Source organism: Diceros bicornis, chromosome 2 (assembly GCF_020826845.1).
Source record: "Diceros bicornis minor isolate mBicDic1 chromosome 2, mDicBic1.mat.cur, whole genome shotgun sequence".
Lineage (NCBI taxonomy): Eukaryota > Metazoa > Chordata > Mammalia > Perissodactyla > Rhinocerotidae > Diceros > Diceros bicornis.
In genome coordinates this window covers 70,020,292-70,036,868 of record NC_080741.1, presented here as the reverse complement: position 1 = coordinate 70,036,868, position 16,577 = coordinate 70,020,292, and the positions used below count along the sequence as shown (strand labels likewise).

The window sequence follows — 16,577 nt, the reverse complement described above, 5'->3', positions numbered from 1 at the left end:
TAATTCGGGCTTCTCAAAACTGGGGTGGGAGCAAGTGTGGCGTGGTCACACCTAGGTATTCTTTAAGTCATCTTCATTGAGGAAAAACAGGCTGAGATTTGGAGCTAGGCTACTGTTAGAGATGGGGGGGGTGCAAATATGTCACTAGTCCTCTCATGGGCGGCCTAGAATCCAAGAGGTACTCAATTCATGTTTACACAAATGAACGAAACTCAATAACGCTGTATCGCATCTTATAACACTGAAGGGTGATTTTCCTGGGCTGGAAAGTAACAGAAGACAGAGCTGCCTACCTAGGGCTTAAGGGGCCTCAGGCTGGCACCCGAAGCCAGGCGTTCTCATTTCCCTTTGGCATCATCCTGAACTGCCTGAAGCTGGCGCGATGCTCAAGAAGGGAGGAAACGCATGTGAGGAAAATCAGAGACGAGAGGGTCGGGAACAGATGTGAGCATAAAAGGAAAGCATTTGAAATGAAAGAAAGAAATTGGACTCCCACAGCTGGAAGGACAAACCCCTCCATGTCGTCAGGGATGTGGGATTAGGGGTGATTTTGCTCTCTCTTTGTTCTTTTTCCCTGTCTTCCACGTTTCCAGTCAATGTGCTTGATGTCTGTCTTTTCTGTTCGGTTATTGGACCAGGAGGACAGACCCAGTGGCAGTACCTGGCATACAGCGGGCGCTCTGGAAAGACTTGCTGAACAAATGAGCACATTCAGAAGCGCTTGTCCCCCTACCCCCACCCCGCGCTCCCGCCATATGGCCACAGCGCCTGGCACGTAGTAGGCGCTCCCTAAACATCTGTACAGCAAATGGGCTGCAAGTTTTCTGCGCTGAGCACGTGGAGCTTGGGAAACCAGGACAGCAAACGAAGTGTGTCTCAAACCACAAAAGCGATCCGGGCGCGTGCCACAGGCGGCGGCGGGCGAGAGGCGAGAGAACGGCCGGGAGCGGGGCGCCCCGCGGGGGGCGCTGCCTGCGTGGCGCCCGAGGCGGGGGCGCGGGGAGCCGCGCGCCGGCACGTGCTCGTCTCGGACGCCGGCGGGGCCGGGGTGGGCGCGCTGCTGTGCGTGCGGGCGTGGGGTGTGTGCCCGCGCCGTGCCCCCCGCGCGTGCTGCCGGGCGGGCGCCGGCGTGAGTCACGGCGGGGCTCGCCTTTATAACGGCCGGGAGGCGCGCGGGAGCCGCCCGCCCGCCCGCTGCTCCGCGCTCCAGCGAGCGCGCCCCGGCCCTGCGCCCCCAACGTCCCGCAACCGCCGGCCAGTCCCGAGGGCGCCATGAGGAGCCCGCGCTGCGCCCCGCTGCTGCTCCTGCTGCTGCTGCCGCCGCTGCTGCTCACGCCCCACGCCGGGGACGCCGCCGTCATCACCGGGGTAAGCGGCCCCGCGCACCTGTCTGCCCGGGGTGCGCGCCCGCTGCGCCCGGGGGCTGGGGAAGGGGACGCGAGGGGCACGGGAGGGTCGCCCCGAGCGGGGACACCTGCCTCAGTCGCCTCTTGGCGCACTTGGAAAAGTGCTCCGCTCTGAAAGCACCAGATGGCTCGGGAAGAAAAAGTGACCCAGGTGTCACCCCACCACCTTCATCACCGCCTTCTCCCGCTTGCTTCCCCCTTGTCTCCCTACAGCCTCTCTCCTCGTGTTTGCTCCCTTTTTCTGTTAAGCTGAAAGAAGTTTTCTTTCAGAGTCTTCTCAAGCACTTTTTGGAGACGTTCCCGCCTCGAACCTTAAAATTTGAGGGCCTCTTTCTGACATGCAAAGGAGCAAGACGAATACCCCAAATCCCGAGTCTTAATTTCATAGGCAAGGAGTTTGCTCCCCAACGCATCCTCCGCAGAAACCCTTTGAAGTAACTTGGTCCGAGGCCGTGTGTGCGCTCTGAAAAGCCATGTGGGCGCTTCTTCTGGGTTCCAGGGCTGTTTTTCAGCGTCTTGAGGTTCCCCCTGTAAAAGTTTTCTATTTCCAATTCCCGATAAAGCAACTCCAGTGCTCCGTCCGGCATGATTATGGAGTAGGTTGCCATGTAGATGTTTCGACTTATAACGTCTTCAGCATTTTTGGAAGTAAGAACTAATTCAAGTCTATACTCTCACCAGCAGTTTTCTTTGCGTGGTTCTGAAGGATGAGTTTACAGTACAAAATAAAAAAGTGTAGTCTACTTGACATCAACAATGCAAAACCGCTACCATTTCCTGGTGGTTCAACTGCTGCACTCTTTTTTTTTTAAAGTCTGAAATTGTTTTACACCTCCATTAAATTATTTCAGATATCTAAGTGCACATTATAGGATTTAAATAAAACTTCTATATTGAAATGATGATACATAGATAATGAAATAACCTTTACATTTAAGGGAAATGTCATTGTCTTGAGAAAATAAAGCTCTGTTGTCTCCGTGTTAATTAATAGGCTTAGAGCATATTGAAGCCCTTGTACTTTAACAGTATTTAGTTATATCCAATAGATATTTAATTATAAGCGTTGTGGTGCATCGTGTTATTTATTAGAATAATTTAGAGATTTTTTAAAAAATGTATTTGAATAGCTTAGTCAGTAGCCGGTCCATGTGGTTGAAAAAAAAGTTTTTACAGGTCTTTCTAATACATGAGAATTGAAACATGATTGGTTTTTTTCCTCCCCTTTTCCCCTGCTGGCTCATTTTAAATTTCTCCTAATCCTCTGAGCCCCAAATTCCTTTGCAATATAAGTATCTTTTTGTTCCATTCGCAGGACAACACTATTTGAATAGATCTGCCATGGGTTAAGGATAAAGGGCATTAGGAAACAGCTGTCTAATTAAAAATATATAAACCTATGCAATTCTTTGTAAATATTTCCAAGAACTGAAGCTCTTTGTTACAAAATGAAATTTTATCATATTGGATGTTTATCTGCTAGAGAGGTTTAAACTGAGCTTATTATATAGTTCTGTGTGCTGTTTTTGTTGTTTTAACTCAGTGTTACAAAAAGAGAATTAAAAAAATTTCTCTAAAGCAACATGGCAATAAAGAAATGTAGTTATGTCTCCATGACAGGAACCATCTGGAGTCAAATGAAAAACTCAGTAACTTACCTAGATACATCGTGTATAGGATGTTAAACATCCAAGTGATTGAATTTTAAAAGATTTTGGCTGGATTTTTGATTGTCTTATAAAAAGAGCTAGTGGGGCTCCAGAATTCCTGGTCTTGAGCATCTATTGAAATAAAATATTGCCTGAAACCTTCACCTTACATATTTACTTCTTTTTGGTAATATATGTAGTTATTTAAAAATTGATTTATATGTCCACGTAGATTCGTTAAAACCATATTGGAAAAGATTGTGTACTGAACATCTCATTTATGGAATGTAATGACCACGTATACATGGTTTCTGGCATACAGATAAAAATTAGAAAATGGAAATGTTTAGATATTTTCCTATAAAGGTCCAAACACCCCCAGGTGAAAATTGTAGTCTTGGTCCAAATATTTGTTTTAAATAGACAGAAAAAATTCTAATGGGGGAAATAAATCAATTGTAAAGCAAGATAGTTGGTCACTTTTAATGAAAAATAATGAATAAGAGTGTGACCATATGTTTATGTTTTGAGAAGTCCCCAAAACTAAGAATTTTGACGGAATGTTTTAGTTGTTTCCAATAAATGTACATTTAAACTTGGGTCTAAATTATAGACTTTTTAGTTTCTTATATGTATAGTACAGGATGTTTTTACCTTGTTGTTAGCAAAATAGATTACTGCACACCATTCAGACAAAGCATCCTATTTTTTGTTGCTTCTAGAAAAGAACAATAGTTCTTCAGATCTATTTCATGCAAATAAGTTTAGACTTCATTATTTCTATTTAGTAGAGTATGGAAATTTCTCCATAGTTGATTCTCTGATTATTTGTATTTACAGTTTTTATATTGGAAACAGATGCCTTGAGTAGTCACTGTTGATAATTGCATCTGTCACTTGCATTTCTAAATCTGATGGATCTTATAGAGTAGTTCAGCTGAGTTTGCAGTGTATACAAAGGTACGTCCTAAGCCAGTAATTTCCTTTTTGCAGGTTACTCACCCGAAAAAAGAGTAACATAAAGGCAAAAGTCTTGGTCTGTCCACCCTCAACCTATGAGATTTCTTTCTTTAAAGAGGAAATGGTGAAAATCAAGTCAGTGGTGTGAGAAACATCAAGTCTCATGAACCAAAATGCAAATATTTGAAAGGGAAAATGAGCACTTCTGAAATTTACATCAGTGCCTTTATGGGTCTGGAGCATTTCATGCCAGATTTAGAGACCATTTAAATCCCTTTTTAAAATTGGGCCCAATGTATTCTGCAGTTAATAGTCATAAAATCCTGTGATTCAGTTTATGTCATTCCTAATGGCCATGTATGGTATAAGACTAATATAGACTCGTTCTTCAAGTTCAAAGCCAATTCAGCCATAAAGCACTAGGAAAAGAGAGCTGATTTTGTTTTTTAAAAAATCTTGTATTTATTTAAGATTTTCATAATGTGTGGGCCATTATCTAGGCCATTTTTTAAAAAGTAGGAAAATCTCTTCTGATCAGATTTTATTGTAAATATGTGCAAAACAAATGAAGATTACAGTTCTTTTTTATATATGTGATTATTAAAATCGTTGCGGTTGGATATTTAAAGAGCATTTTTTACTGCTAATTTTAGATTTCCTTAGCCTGAGTCTTTCCCGCTATCTATATTTAATCTGTTTGTTTGTTACATTTCAGGCCTGTGACAAGGACCCCCAGTGTGGTGGAGACATGTGCTGTGCTGTTAGTATCTGGGTTAAGAGCATAAGGATTTGCACACCTATGGGCAAAGTGGGAGACAGCTGCCATCCGCTGACTCGTAAAGTTAGTATATATATTTGTATGCGTGGTGAGTCTCTTATGTTGCAGTGCCTTCACTCCAAGCAAGGCGTATATGACATGACCCCAGGGTGATCTGCGTGAAATTGGAAGTTAGAGAAGATGACATCAGAAAATCACCTACTCTCTCCTTCCATTTTAAAGAATTGTGCCTTCTGCCCTCCTTATTCTGGTGATCATTTTCATGTCATTGCTCTCATGGCGTTAGAAACATTTCATCAAAATAATTTCAAACACACGAATTTGCTTTAAAATTATTTAGGACCAAAATATATATATATATTATACCGTGTGTGCTTCTTTGCAGAAATCAGAGTCTAGAAGTTCTCAAAAAGCCTTTTAATATCAGCCCTACAGATGAGGCAGAAGTAAATAAGTTTGTGTTTTGTGTTTTACAGAAAATCATCGATAATACAATTACTCTTGTATCTTAATTTAATTTTATTTATTTATTGTTTTTCCCCCAAAGCCCCAGTAGATAGTTGTATGTCATAGCTGCACATCCCTCTAGTTGCTGTATGTGGGACGCGGCCTCAGCATGGCCAGAGAAGTGTCGCGTCGGTGCGCGCCTGGGATCCGAACCCGGGCCGCCAGCAGCGGAGCACGCGCACTTAACCGCTAAGCCACGGGCTGGCCCTCTTGTATCTTAATTTAAAAGTCCTATGTTTTGACTCTATCTATAGAAGATTGTGTGTAATCCTAGAGGTTAATGATATTTAATTTTTCAATTTATTTTATTTTCTAATAGCTCAATAACACAGTGACCTAAACAACACTTTTGAGAAGTAATTGACAATATGTGACATGACCATACGATGGCAGGATTGAACAGGGCTCCAGGGGCTGTGTTGCAGGCTCTTCTGTCTGCAGGGGGCGCCAGGCGGGTTTGCATTACATTAGGAGGGGTGGGTGGGAGACAGGAGGGAGCAGAGAAGTATGTGGAGCCTGGAGAGTCCTTGCCCTTCAGATTCACAACTTTTGAAACACAGTATGATCTCAGCAAAATCTCCCAGGGAGGCCAGGTTGCAGCGTCTTGCTTCCCTGGTCTCACCTCTTTGTCTTACCCACCAGGACAGTGAAGTCCAGAGGCGCCAAAGGACATGTCCCGGGCTGGACGGCTTGTGGGCGGCCGAGCTCAGTCCCTCTGCCGTGTTCTCTCTGCACATTGTATATTCTCGTTTTAACATAGATTGAATATTTTCAAACCAACCCGAATTCCACCTTCCACCTTTTTTTTTTTCACATGTGGCATAGCGTTTAAAACTGTAGTAGAGCCAGCCATCTTTCCTGTACTCCACAGTTGCAGATAACAGTTACTATTTTGACTTGCTTGGAATGAACCTAGTGAAATAAATGGGCTTAGGTTTAGCTCTGTGAGCTGTAATAGGCACTCGGGTTGTTTGGACCCATCTGAAGACTGAATTTGGCTTTCCTGTGGTTTTCTTGAGAAATACTTCCTGTTACGTGTAGACCGTGCCTCCCCGTGGTGGTTTTGCTACTCGAGACTGGACTGTCATTTTTAAACATGACATGTACCTTCTATTCTTGGCCATTTTATTTTTTTTAATTAATTAGTTTATTTTTTTGTGAGGAAGGTCAGCCCTGAGCTAACATCCATGCCAGTCCTCCTCTTTTTGCTGAGGAAGACTGGCTCTGGGCTAACATCCGTACCCATCTTCCTCCACTTTATGTGGGACGCCGCCACAGCATGGCCTGACAAGTGTTGCATCGGTGCGCACCCGGGATCTGAACCCTGGGCCGCCAGCAGCGGGGTGCAAGCACTTAACCACTACGCCACAGAGGCCGGCCCCTTGGCCATTTTAGAACAGGAAAGGTTCTAAACCGTTAGTCACCTGTCTCAATGCCAAACTCCCCACGAGGAGGTGAAGCTGCCCTGGCCCCCTTTGGCACTGGTCTGAGTTTTTTCATCACCCTTATCGAATATGAGTCATCTTTTGTACATTTGAGTCTCTGTTGTTGAAAATTTGACTCTTAACTCAGCCTTCTCCTTTAAGAATGATGTTGTTTTTGTCCAGTGTTAGTATAACTTCACATGCCCTAGGTAGTAGAATCACTAAGCCTGTTTGCTAAAACAAGTGAAGACTGACATATTCTGTGGAACTATTTTTATATTAACAGCCATAATAGTTGCCACTTGTTGTCGCCATGATGTACCAGATACTCTGTACTAAATGTTATTTTTCTTATTTAATACTCACATCAAGCCTGTGAAGTAGGTTTATTTTTGTCATGTTCTCCGGACAACAACATTCAGCCTCATTCAGCCTCATTCAGCCTCGGAGGACTTCGGTAACTGCTTGAGGTCACAAGGTGATAGGTCAGAGGGCAGGCACTGGACTTCACGTCTTTCTGGTGCTCCATTGTCTGTGCAGTCTCAACCACTGTACTCTTCTACTCCGTGAAAGCTATCGTTGTGTTTAATTTGAACATTTTTTAGTCCCGTTAACCAAAACTGGTTTGTGTGGGTAAAATGGTCACTGGAATAAGGGATAAGAGTCCAGAGTGGGATTTCGTCTCATCCTGTAGTTCCGATGAGTTTTCCAAATCTGAGATATTTTTAAAAGAGAACCAAATTCTATTTCCCCGGTTCCGATATAGTTTCTAGTTCAGGTTTAGTGCAAGGTTAGTTCTGAAAGTAAACAAAATCATTCTTCTCCCATAAACCCAGGGACAGCTCTACGCTTTTGTTTTTATCACAGTTTTAATAATGACATCTTTAATAACGGATTATGGTTTTCATAGTAGAATGAAGTGAGAAAAGAAGTGAAGTACTAAGAAAAATAAGGTTTTATGTCAGATCTGAACCTTCATCCTGTGTAGATGCCCACTTGAAATGTGTTTCTAGAACTCAATGTTACAGCTTTTCATATTGGTTATTTTTTCTGTCTTGAAAATACATTTTCATAGGTCATTTCAGTGACCTATTTTTAGTCCCAGAGTTGTTACTTGTTCTGGATGAAATTAACCTATCCTGGTGAAAATCTAGTTTCTTCCAGAATATCTTTTGACTATATTCTATTCAAAATAACCTGAGGAAAAAAATTTTCTAAATATATCCTAGTGCAACTCTACTCTGAATTTTAATGGCTCATTAGTAGATGGTGAAAATGTAAACACTCTATAGAAAATTCTATTTTAATGTGATGTATTCATTACTACCCTCCCCCAATTTTAACAAAACATGGATTAACTAGTTGTAGTCACAGGGATTAGTGTTTTAAAAACACGAGGCTATGAGTACGTGAAGATAACACCTGTTCAGATTTTAAACTTTCCGTTCTGGTTTGGCTTAGTCATTAGCCACAGAAGTCTGTTTATTTTAATAAAGTGAACAATATTTGATGAATGAAATTGAGAACCATAGGTAGGAATTGATAGCCATTGAGTTCAGCTTACTATTTTATTTCACATGCATCAATTAATTTGTAGAGTTTACAGTCACTTCGAGGCTTTAATTTTGTAATTGTATAGTTTTTAACTTTACATTTGATAATTCAAAAATAAAAAGTCTACCTAAGAAGAACAGGATGCATGTTTTTTAAACACATTTTTAAGAAAATAATAGTTTTAGCATGTATTCATTTTTCACAATTAATTTTTAACACTGAATTAAGAATGAGTTACTGAATCATTTGTTTACAGGGAATGTTTCACTGTTTTTAAAGAAACATTAATTTCTATTAATACCTACACTTTTCAGGGCCGGCCCCGTGGCTTATCGGTTAAGTGCGCGAGCTCTGCTGCTGGCGGCCCGGGTTTGGATCCCGGGCGCACGCCGACGCGCTGCTTCTCCAGCCATGCTGAGGCCGTGTCCCACATACAGCAACTAGAAGGATGTGCAGCTGTGACATGCAACTATCTACTGGGGCTTTGGGGGGAAAAAATAAATAAATAAAATTAAAAAAAAAAAATACCTACACTTTTCAGAGTTTACGAAGATTAGCCATTTCCATCCCATTCTGATTACTGATTGACTTTGAAAGTTTATAATTATGTAATTAATACTCTTATTTTTATTGCTTATTATTTTATGAATTTTTTCAATTTAAACAACTGTTTCCTCCAAAAAATTAATCTTGTTTTTTTATTTTGCTCCACTTTTTAGCATTAGTTTTGCTTTTTTTTAGCTGCACTTTAAGAGTTGACCGATACATTCTGCTTTTCTGAAGAAAAAAATTTCAAATTAGAATCTGGATCTTGTTTGGGTAAAAAAGAAGAAATGGAAGATTTAAAAAATTATTAGCTGTTTTTATTTTAGAACCAACCTATGATGAAACATTACAAACATAATTATAATTTCAGAACCGAGAATAAAATTTTTTAAAAAACTAACTAAAACGCATCTAATATAACTACAAAGTTTATTGAAAGATGGGTGGTAGCAAGCATGATATGCGAATTTCCTCGTCTTTCTTATCGCGGATGTTAAGAGCCACTGTCTACATTTGAGCTCTTGGGGCAGCATCGTAGCTGTGATTACAGTGTCAAATTGGCAGAGAAACAAGACATAAGTGTGCTGTAGTGTGTAATACAGGGGTTATCAACCTGGGCTCTGACTTTTTAGGCTGGATAACTCTTTGTTGTGGAGGCCGTCCTGTGCACTGTAGGGTGTTTAGCAGCATCCCTGGCCTCTACCCACTAGATGCCAGTGGTCTCCCTCTCCTGGGTGTGACAACCAAAAGTGTGTCTAGACTATGGCAGATGTCCCCTGGGAGGGTTTGGAGGATGGAAATTGCCCTGGTTGAGCCCCACTGGTCTAATACCACATTTACTTAGCCGTAGAGGACACCGTATAGGAGACGCAGCATCCTCATTTCATTGGGAACTCAGCAGCTACCCAAGCACACAGCTTCTCTTGTCTTCCCTTCCACACGGGGTGCTTGTGGCTACCACAGAGGAGAGCCAAGGTGTGTGGGAGCTCCCGCTGACCCACGGAAGCTACTGCCCTTATTTCTTGCTAACCTTTTATGTCTTCCTAGTCCCAGAGCCCCAGAGGCATGCAACAGCTTCCCCAACCCAATGAGGCCAACCCACCGTTCCCTATTCTTGACTCTTTCCCAGGCCGCGGCTCAGTGGGAGGCCCAGGTCGGTGTCAGGGCAGCTCCATCAGCCAGGGCCCCACATTAACCCTCTACTCACAAGAGGGGAATAGGTGAATAATTGCATTATTTAAGGTTATATGAATATATACTTATTTGAAAAAAATTTGAAGAAACAATTTGAAACTTTACCAAATTAAGATACGATGGCACTCTTCGTAGTTATTAAAACCAGAAGCTGTGGGAGTGTAGGACTTTTAGTTTTTACTTTATGCACTGTCATACCATTGGAATGTTTTTAAGCTATGTACTTCTGTTGAAAAAGTTGTAACAAAACTGATTTTATCAAAAATTATAGTAAGACCAGTGCTTTTTATGTCACATGACTGGGCTTTTTTTCATGTATCCTGTTGTATTTCCTTCTAGGACATAATTGATTCTGTTTGGAGATAAATCACAAATAATACTTTTGTTTCATATCAATACTATTTTCTCTTTTAAAGTGTTGCAAGTGGGTAAGAATCATGCCTTCTTGAAAGTGCTGAAGGTTCTGCCTTGGTAATTTCTAGAATTTTCTGTTTGGAATTCTAGGTGATTAGAAACTTTGGACTGAATGCACAGTTGATTCTAAAGTAAAGCATCAAGTGTGGGCTGAATGGTTAGCTCCTTGGCTGTATTTGTACATCTGAATATGCATCTTCTGTAAACACTCTGTCATGCATTTGTGACTATCGGGTTTGTCACACAGTGTACATAGATCTAGAAGTGAATGGGCTCTTTGAGAAATTGGCAAGGATCTGCTGAGTGTATCATATCAGAAATTGTGGTCTGGTCATTAGGAGCTCACAGATGGAAGGGGAGGAGGGAAACTGCTGTGGGCTGGTGCAGTTAAGAAAGGCTTGCGGGAGGGAGGGAGGGAGAAACACAGACTGGATCTTGAAAAAGGGAATGGATTTGTTAAGAATAAGAAAAGGGCATCCAGGTATAAAGGGACCTACAGGACAGTCTAATGATTATGTTAAGGTTGGTTAGGACACATCTAGGTTGAGGCTTTTACCGTCTTGGTGCCCTCGACAAGGAAACGAATAATTCAAAGATATTGTTGAAAGTTCCACAGAAACATGAGCTTGTGAACAGATTGCCAGGGCCCCTTCTAGGCCCTGGAGGGGTCTACGCAAGTGAGGGCCTTCAGCTTCTTTGCCTTCAGGGTAAGTCCGTCTCTGAGTTTGGGCCTGCTCAGTGCCAGGCAGTGGTATGGGGGGACAGGGGAAGCCACAGGGCCTGAGAAGGTCACCCCTTTACCTTCAGGGAGTTTACAGCCTATGGTGGGGGCATTGGTGGAGGATACGCATTTAACAGATCTCTCTTCTCATGTGTCTCCTATGTACCAGGCTAAGTGCTATGTGCTCGTAAATAAGAGTCCCATTCTCAAAGAGCCCAAAGTCTGGGAATGGTGCTATTTGAGAAGAGAGCAAAATTTGGAAGAAAGTGGGACTGGGTTTGACTATGACATGTTCCCTTTCTAGCTTGGTGACTTCAGTCAAGTGTGTTACTTCCTCACCTCACCTCAAGAGGAAGCCACTTAGCTTATGTCAAAACACGATGAAAACCTGGCACACGGGTTTGGTGTGATGTTTATACACGATGCCTTGTGACGCCTGGCCCATGGCAGGCCGCCAGTCTTGTTTTTCTTTTCTGCTGTTTTCAGGGCACTGAGAACCCACATGACAGGCTAAAGAGTGACCATGGCGTCATGATGCACCAAGCACAGGACTGTAAGCACCATGAAGGCACTTATTCGTAGTTGAAACTATCTTACTGGTTGTCTATCTTTCATCATTAAAATTTAAGCTCCACGATGGGCAGGGGCCTTTTCTGTTTTGTTCGTCTTTGTGTCCACAGCACCTAAAACAGGGCCGCATATGTTGGTGACATTCAGTAAATATCTGTTGAAAGAATGAATAAAAGAAACGTGCTTGGTGTTTTCCATGTATAACAATGTGACATGATCATTATAGTTATAGTTCACTTGTTTCAGGCTCCTTTTACTTTGATATTGCTGCCTCTGCACTATTTGGCATTTTAGCCGGATAATTCTTTGCTGTGGAGGGGTGTCCTGTGAACTGTAGAATGTTTAGCAGCATCCCTGGCCTCTACCCACTTGACGTTATTAACACCCCTTCCTCCAAGTTGTGACAAACAGAAATGTCTCTGGACATTGCCAGATGTCCCCTGAGGGGCAGAATCACGCCAGATTGAGAACCACTGGCCCATGCAGTAGTTTTAGACTTAGCAAAGGAAGCTCTTAAAGTCTTAGGGTCAGAACAGATCATAAAGGTTGTGGGTTATCACTTCTCCACTATCCACCTGTAATTGTCCAAGCCAATCCGGCTGTACCCACCTCCTCTGACATATTCTCGGTGCCAACGAATGAGCCAGCCATCCATGTACCCTTTGACTCACACAGTGACAGAACCATTCTGAGCACAAGTCTGCATGGAGCTGACAGCCATGGTGCCCACGTGTAGACACTGTCGTTAGATCCTTGAAAGTAATGCCCTTGCAAAAAGACGAAGGAGCTGGGGTGGCTCTGCCTGATCGCCACATACATTCCCTGCCCTCCTACTGCTTCCCTTTCTTCCCTTTGTATTTATTGATCTCGATCATCTCCCTGGCCCTTCCAGAACCATTTTGGAAATGGAAGGCAGGAAAGAAGAAAGAGGAAGAGAAGAAAAAGGAAAAAGGAGGTAAGAAGAACCTGAGCATGGTACCACCCAAAGATAACACCCAGAATAATTAGCCTTGACCCTTGTGGGACTGTGTAGACTTGGATCCGTCCTATCATTCAACCCAAAAATGAGGTTAGAATGGTTCTGCCACTGTCTGCAGACAGCCTTTCTCTATGTATAAAGAAACTGTTTAGAAAGTATCTGGAAGATGCATCTCAGATTTTCTCCTAAGGACAGGTAATTGGTCTGGTGCGGCCTCTTTTGGTGGAATAGAGTAGGAAATGCACTCGAATGATACCGAATAAAGCATTTGAGTTGGGAAACAGGAAGGATGCAGTTTTCTGCCATGTGTAAACTGTAGAGGGATCCCTGAGGCATGAGTCTGTAATAGCTTACTCTCTTGCATTACCCTGAATCGGAGTAATTTGCCATCCATTTCATTGCCAATCAACTGCCTCCAGGCCTGGGGTTAAACTTTCTCCCTATAACTTGCAAAGCGGGCAGATTCTCAAGAGGGTGCTGTTCCCAGGGGAGGGAGGATGATTTTTGCTATTCATCCTAGAAAGCATACATATTTTGAGGGTGGTCGACTTGCCCCGGCACGGACAACCACCGTGCCGGTTACTGGTTGACCTGTCAACCCGGCTTCACTGGTGGCAGGGGCAGAGGGCTCTGAGAAATATCGGTTGAGTGACCCTTAGAATGAAGCCGACCTTTCACTGCTGGCTCTCCCTAGGCCGGGGTTTGGCTTGTTCCATTTCTGCAAATCGAGCTTATCTCCTTCCCTAATTTTCTTTTGCTCTTCCTCCCATCTCCCGGAATTCTGACTCTTTCTGACATCTGTGTGTGAATTTATATATCCCTCATTGTCAGTGAATTTATATTTGCTCATTATGTAGATGTAGTCCTTCCCATAATGTTATGCTCTCCTTAAGGAGCTTCGGCAGCAAGACACCATAAAAAGAATTAAAATGAGAAAAAGTAAAAGGTGGTATAGCTTGGTGGTTAAAAGCTTGGTCTTTGTGGTCCAACTGCCAGCCAAGCTTCAAGTTCTGGATATGTGACCTTGGGCAAGTTACTGATCTCTCTGTGCCTCAGTCTCTCAGCTATAAAATGGGTATAATTGAAGTACTTTCCATCTTCACAGAGTGGTTGTAAGGATGGGAAAGGATAATACATAAAAAGGTGCTGAGCATATTGCTTGGTAAATAGTTAACACTCAATAAACACTAGCTATTATTATTCAAGATATTTCTCAAAAATAGTTTGGCTTTTTTTTTTTTTTTTAATGTTTCCTGCTCTGACTCAGTTTTCTTTTTTATTTTAGGTTCCATTTTTCGGGCGGAGAATGCATCACACGTGTCCATGTATGCCGGGCTTGGCCTGTTTACGGACCTCATTTAATCGATTTGTTTGTTTAGCCCGAAAGTAATCACTTTAGAGTAGAAACTTGAAATGTGAACAGCCACATGATGTCTGTAAAGTCTATTTACTTGTGATTGTGCCAAACAAATAATATGCCAGAAAGAAATGCTGTTGCTTCCTCAACTTTCCGAGTAACATTTCTATCTTTGATTTTTAAATGATGTATTATTTTTTATTGAAGGAGGATTTTAGTTTTGGATAGAAATGTAAAGTGCAAGGCATTATGGAACCAGTTCTCATGTCCCTGTTTGTGTTTTGGTTTGGTTTGGCTTTTCTTTATGCCAATAACTCACCCATTTTTACAAAAATGAGGACAATAAGAATTTGATATTTTGTTACAGAAACTTTTTTTCTTAAACTCCCATCCCCCCAGCCCTGCCCCAGACACACACATACACACACACGCACACACACAGCCCTTTTGGTCTCTCACTCCTCAAAGAATTTTAAGTCTCTCACTTTATTCTTTGCCGTTTCCCTCTCTGACCCTCTAGCATTTTAAAGTGTGTGCATGGGGTCCGTATCCTTTAACTTGCTGGCGGAATCACTGATAAGAATCAAGCTTTTTGCCTGATACTTAAACAGTGAAAAGAGTCTGTAGTTGAACCAGACACTCCAAAGTTCTCTTATATGGAGTGGAGGTGGGGTGCTTCTAAACTTCCACTGAACTTGGCTATGCAAGTGGACTTCAGGTCTGCTGTTTGACTGGTGTGAGGACAGAAGACATGGAAAGTTGGATTAGTTTAGTCCAGATTTGTAGTTTGGGTTTTTTTTAAAAAAGACTTTTCCAATACAATATTATATTTATTTATTTCTTTTTATAAAGTTTTTTTTTTAAGTCTCATAATTAGAGTTGTTCCAGAAAATGTCACTTGAAGAGGAAGCATTGATTTTAATCTGGCATAACACTAGTTAGCCTTTTTAAATCAGTATTAAGTTGTAATTTAAACTTTATTTGTAACCAAAAGGTCTATTGTAATGGATTGCCTGACATCCTGCCATTTGTACCTGTATCAATATTGCTGTGTAAAAATTCTGTATCAGAATAATGACAGTATTGTACATCATTTGATTTATTTTAATATTATATCCTTATTTTTGTCAACGTTGTTGTCAGTTTTTATTACAAGTAGATTCCTATACAGCCCACATTCTAAAATGGGTAAAGACTCCAAAGTTGGTAAAATAGCACTAACAGTATGTGCATTTTCATTTTACATACAGGAAAGTTCTGTTTGCATGAATTTTAAGGTAGTACAAAAAATAAACAATGTGTGAATCTGTGAGGTTTTGGAGCATGAAGGAAAATTATGACATGCAAAACTGATTGTAATCAGGAATGGACTCATGGGATTTCACTGTGTTGATTCAGCAAATAGTGATGTAGTGTTTATCATCGGTGGTTAGGCAGGTGCGAGGTGCTAGCCGGACGGTGATGCCAATGTAGCCTGGCCTTGAAAAACCCACCAAGTATTGTAAATGGATCCAACATCACAAATAAACAACTTATGTAATGTGTTTAACTGGCTAAACTTGACAATGCCAACCCACTAACCATTGCAAAAAAAAAAAAATTGTCCATTTTGTAGTTATTTACTCAGCCAGGGCTTAAGAATTGTACATTGTGTACAACTTTACCCCTGGGGCTAACATGTCCCATAAATGTACAGGATTTTGCTGTGCTAGTTACCATACTTGGTCATGGAAGTATTATTTTCGGTTTAGTGTAGTTTATGTTCAAGAAACATTCCTCAGCGAATTTGTTGGAAAAAAATTAGACTTCAGCAAGTGGAATTATGGGTAAAGAAACAGGCACTTCTGCAATTTTGCTAAATGTTGTTTTCATATAATGTTTGATACATCCTTTTTCATAAGTGGTAAAAACTTCCTAGGGCCAATCATCCATTTTCACCCCAGTTAGAAAACATATAACTTTTTTAAAATTTTACTTTTACAGATACCACCTCAATTTTTTTAAAAATCACGACCTAGAGAGGTAGACTATATGTACGTAGCCAAGAGAACGAATGTGAAGTTTGTGTGACAACTTACAACTGTACCTACTGACTCACTCACTGCCATCCAAAGAAAAACAGAACTTTGTCATTAGAATGACAAAGTTATAAACCCTTTGGTTATTATTTTTATTGAGGAATAATGCTCCCTTTTTTTAGTGTACAGTTCTATTTGGTTATTATTTTTTAGCTTGTTACCAAAGTTAGTTTCAAATAATTATTTCAAAAAGCTTGTAATCACGCTTCATGCAGATTCATACAAAGTGTTGTGCTGTAAAGATCATGTTGCCGTTTCTTCCAGCCCTTAAGATGGTCTCTCCCTGAAGCTGGGACTTCATTGGGCAGAATTTCTGCAAGGTAAGGCAAAGTGAGAATTTACACAAGAAAAACTAAGTCAGCAATCTACTTTGATGTGAATATTGTGAATGGATTCCATCCATTCTAAAGTAGAAATAGATCTTATGCCAGAAGGTACTG

At 41.5% G+C, this 16,577-nt stretch overlaps 1 protein-coding gene across 2 annotated transcripts; it reads left to right on the top strand.

Annotated features, from left to right (window-relative positions):
* Positions 1-1,240: 1,240 nt before the first annotated feature.
* On the top strand, positions 1,241-15,493 carry PROK2 (prokineticin 2). Of its 2 annotated transcripts, XM_058563121.1 has the most exons (4): positions 1,241-1,368; positions 4,731-4,856; positions 12,616-12,678; positions 13,988-15,493. In XM_058563121.1, exons 1-4 carry the CDS (start codon positions 1,273-1,275, stop codon positions 14,090-14,092), a joined length of 390 nt encoding a protein of 129 aa, XP_058419104.1. In that variant the 5' UTR covers positions 1,241-1,272; the 3' UTR covers positions 14,093-15,493. The 2 variants fall into 2 exon arrangements, with proteins under 2 accessions (XP_058419104.1, XP_058419112.1); XM_058563129.1 differs by lacking the exon at positions 12,616-12,678 and having other exon boundaries at positions 13,988-15,492.
* The last annotated feature ends 1,084 nt before the right edge of the window (positions 15,494-16,577 follow it).

Bases quoted from the DNA above. Each gene is read 5' to 3' on its own strand.
- PROK2 (XM_058563121.1), top strand. From the start codon at position 1,273: ATGAGGAGCCCGCGCTGCGCCCCGCTGCTGCTCCTGCTGCTGCTGCCG. The intron at 4,857-12,615 runs GTTAGTATATAT...TGGCCCTTCCAG, and splicing joins GCCATCCGCTGACTCGTAAA to AACCATTTTGGAAATGGAAG. The intron at 12,679-13,987 runs GTAAGAAGAACC...TTTTTATTTTAG, and splicing joins GAAGAAAAAGGAAAAAGGAG to GTTCCATTTTTCGGGCGGAG.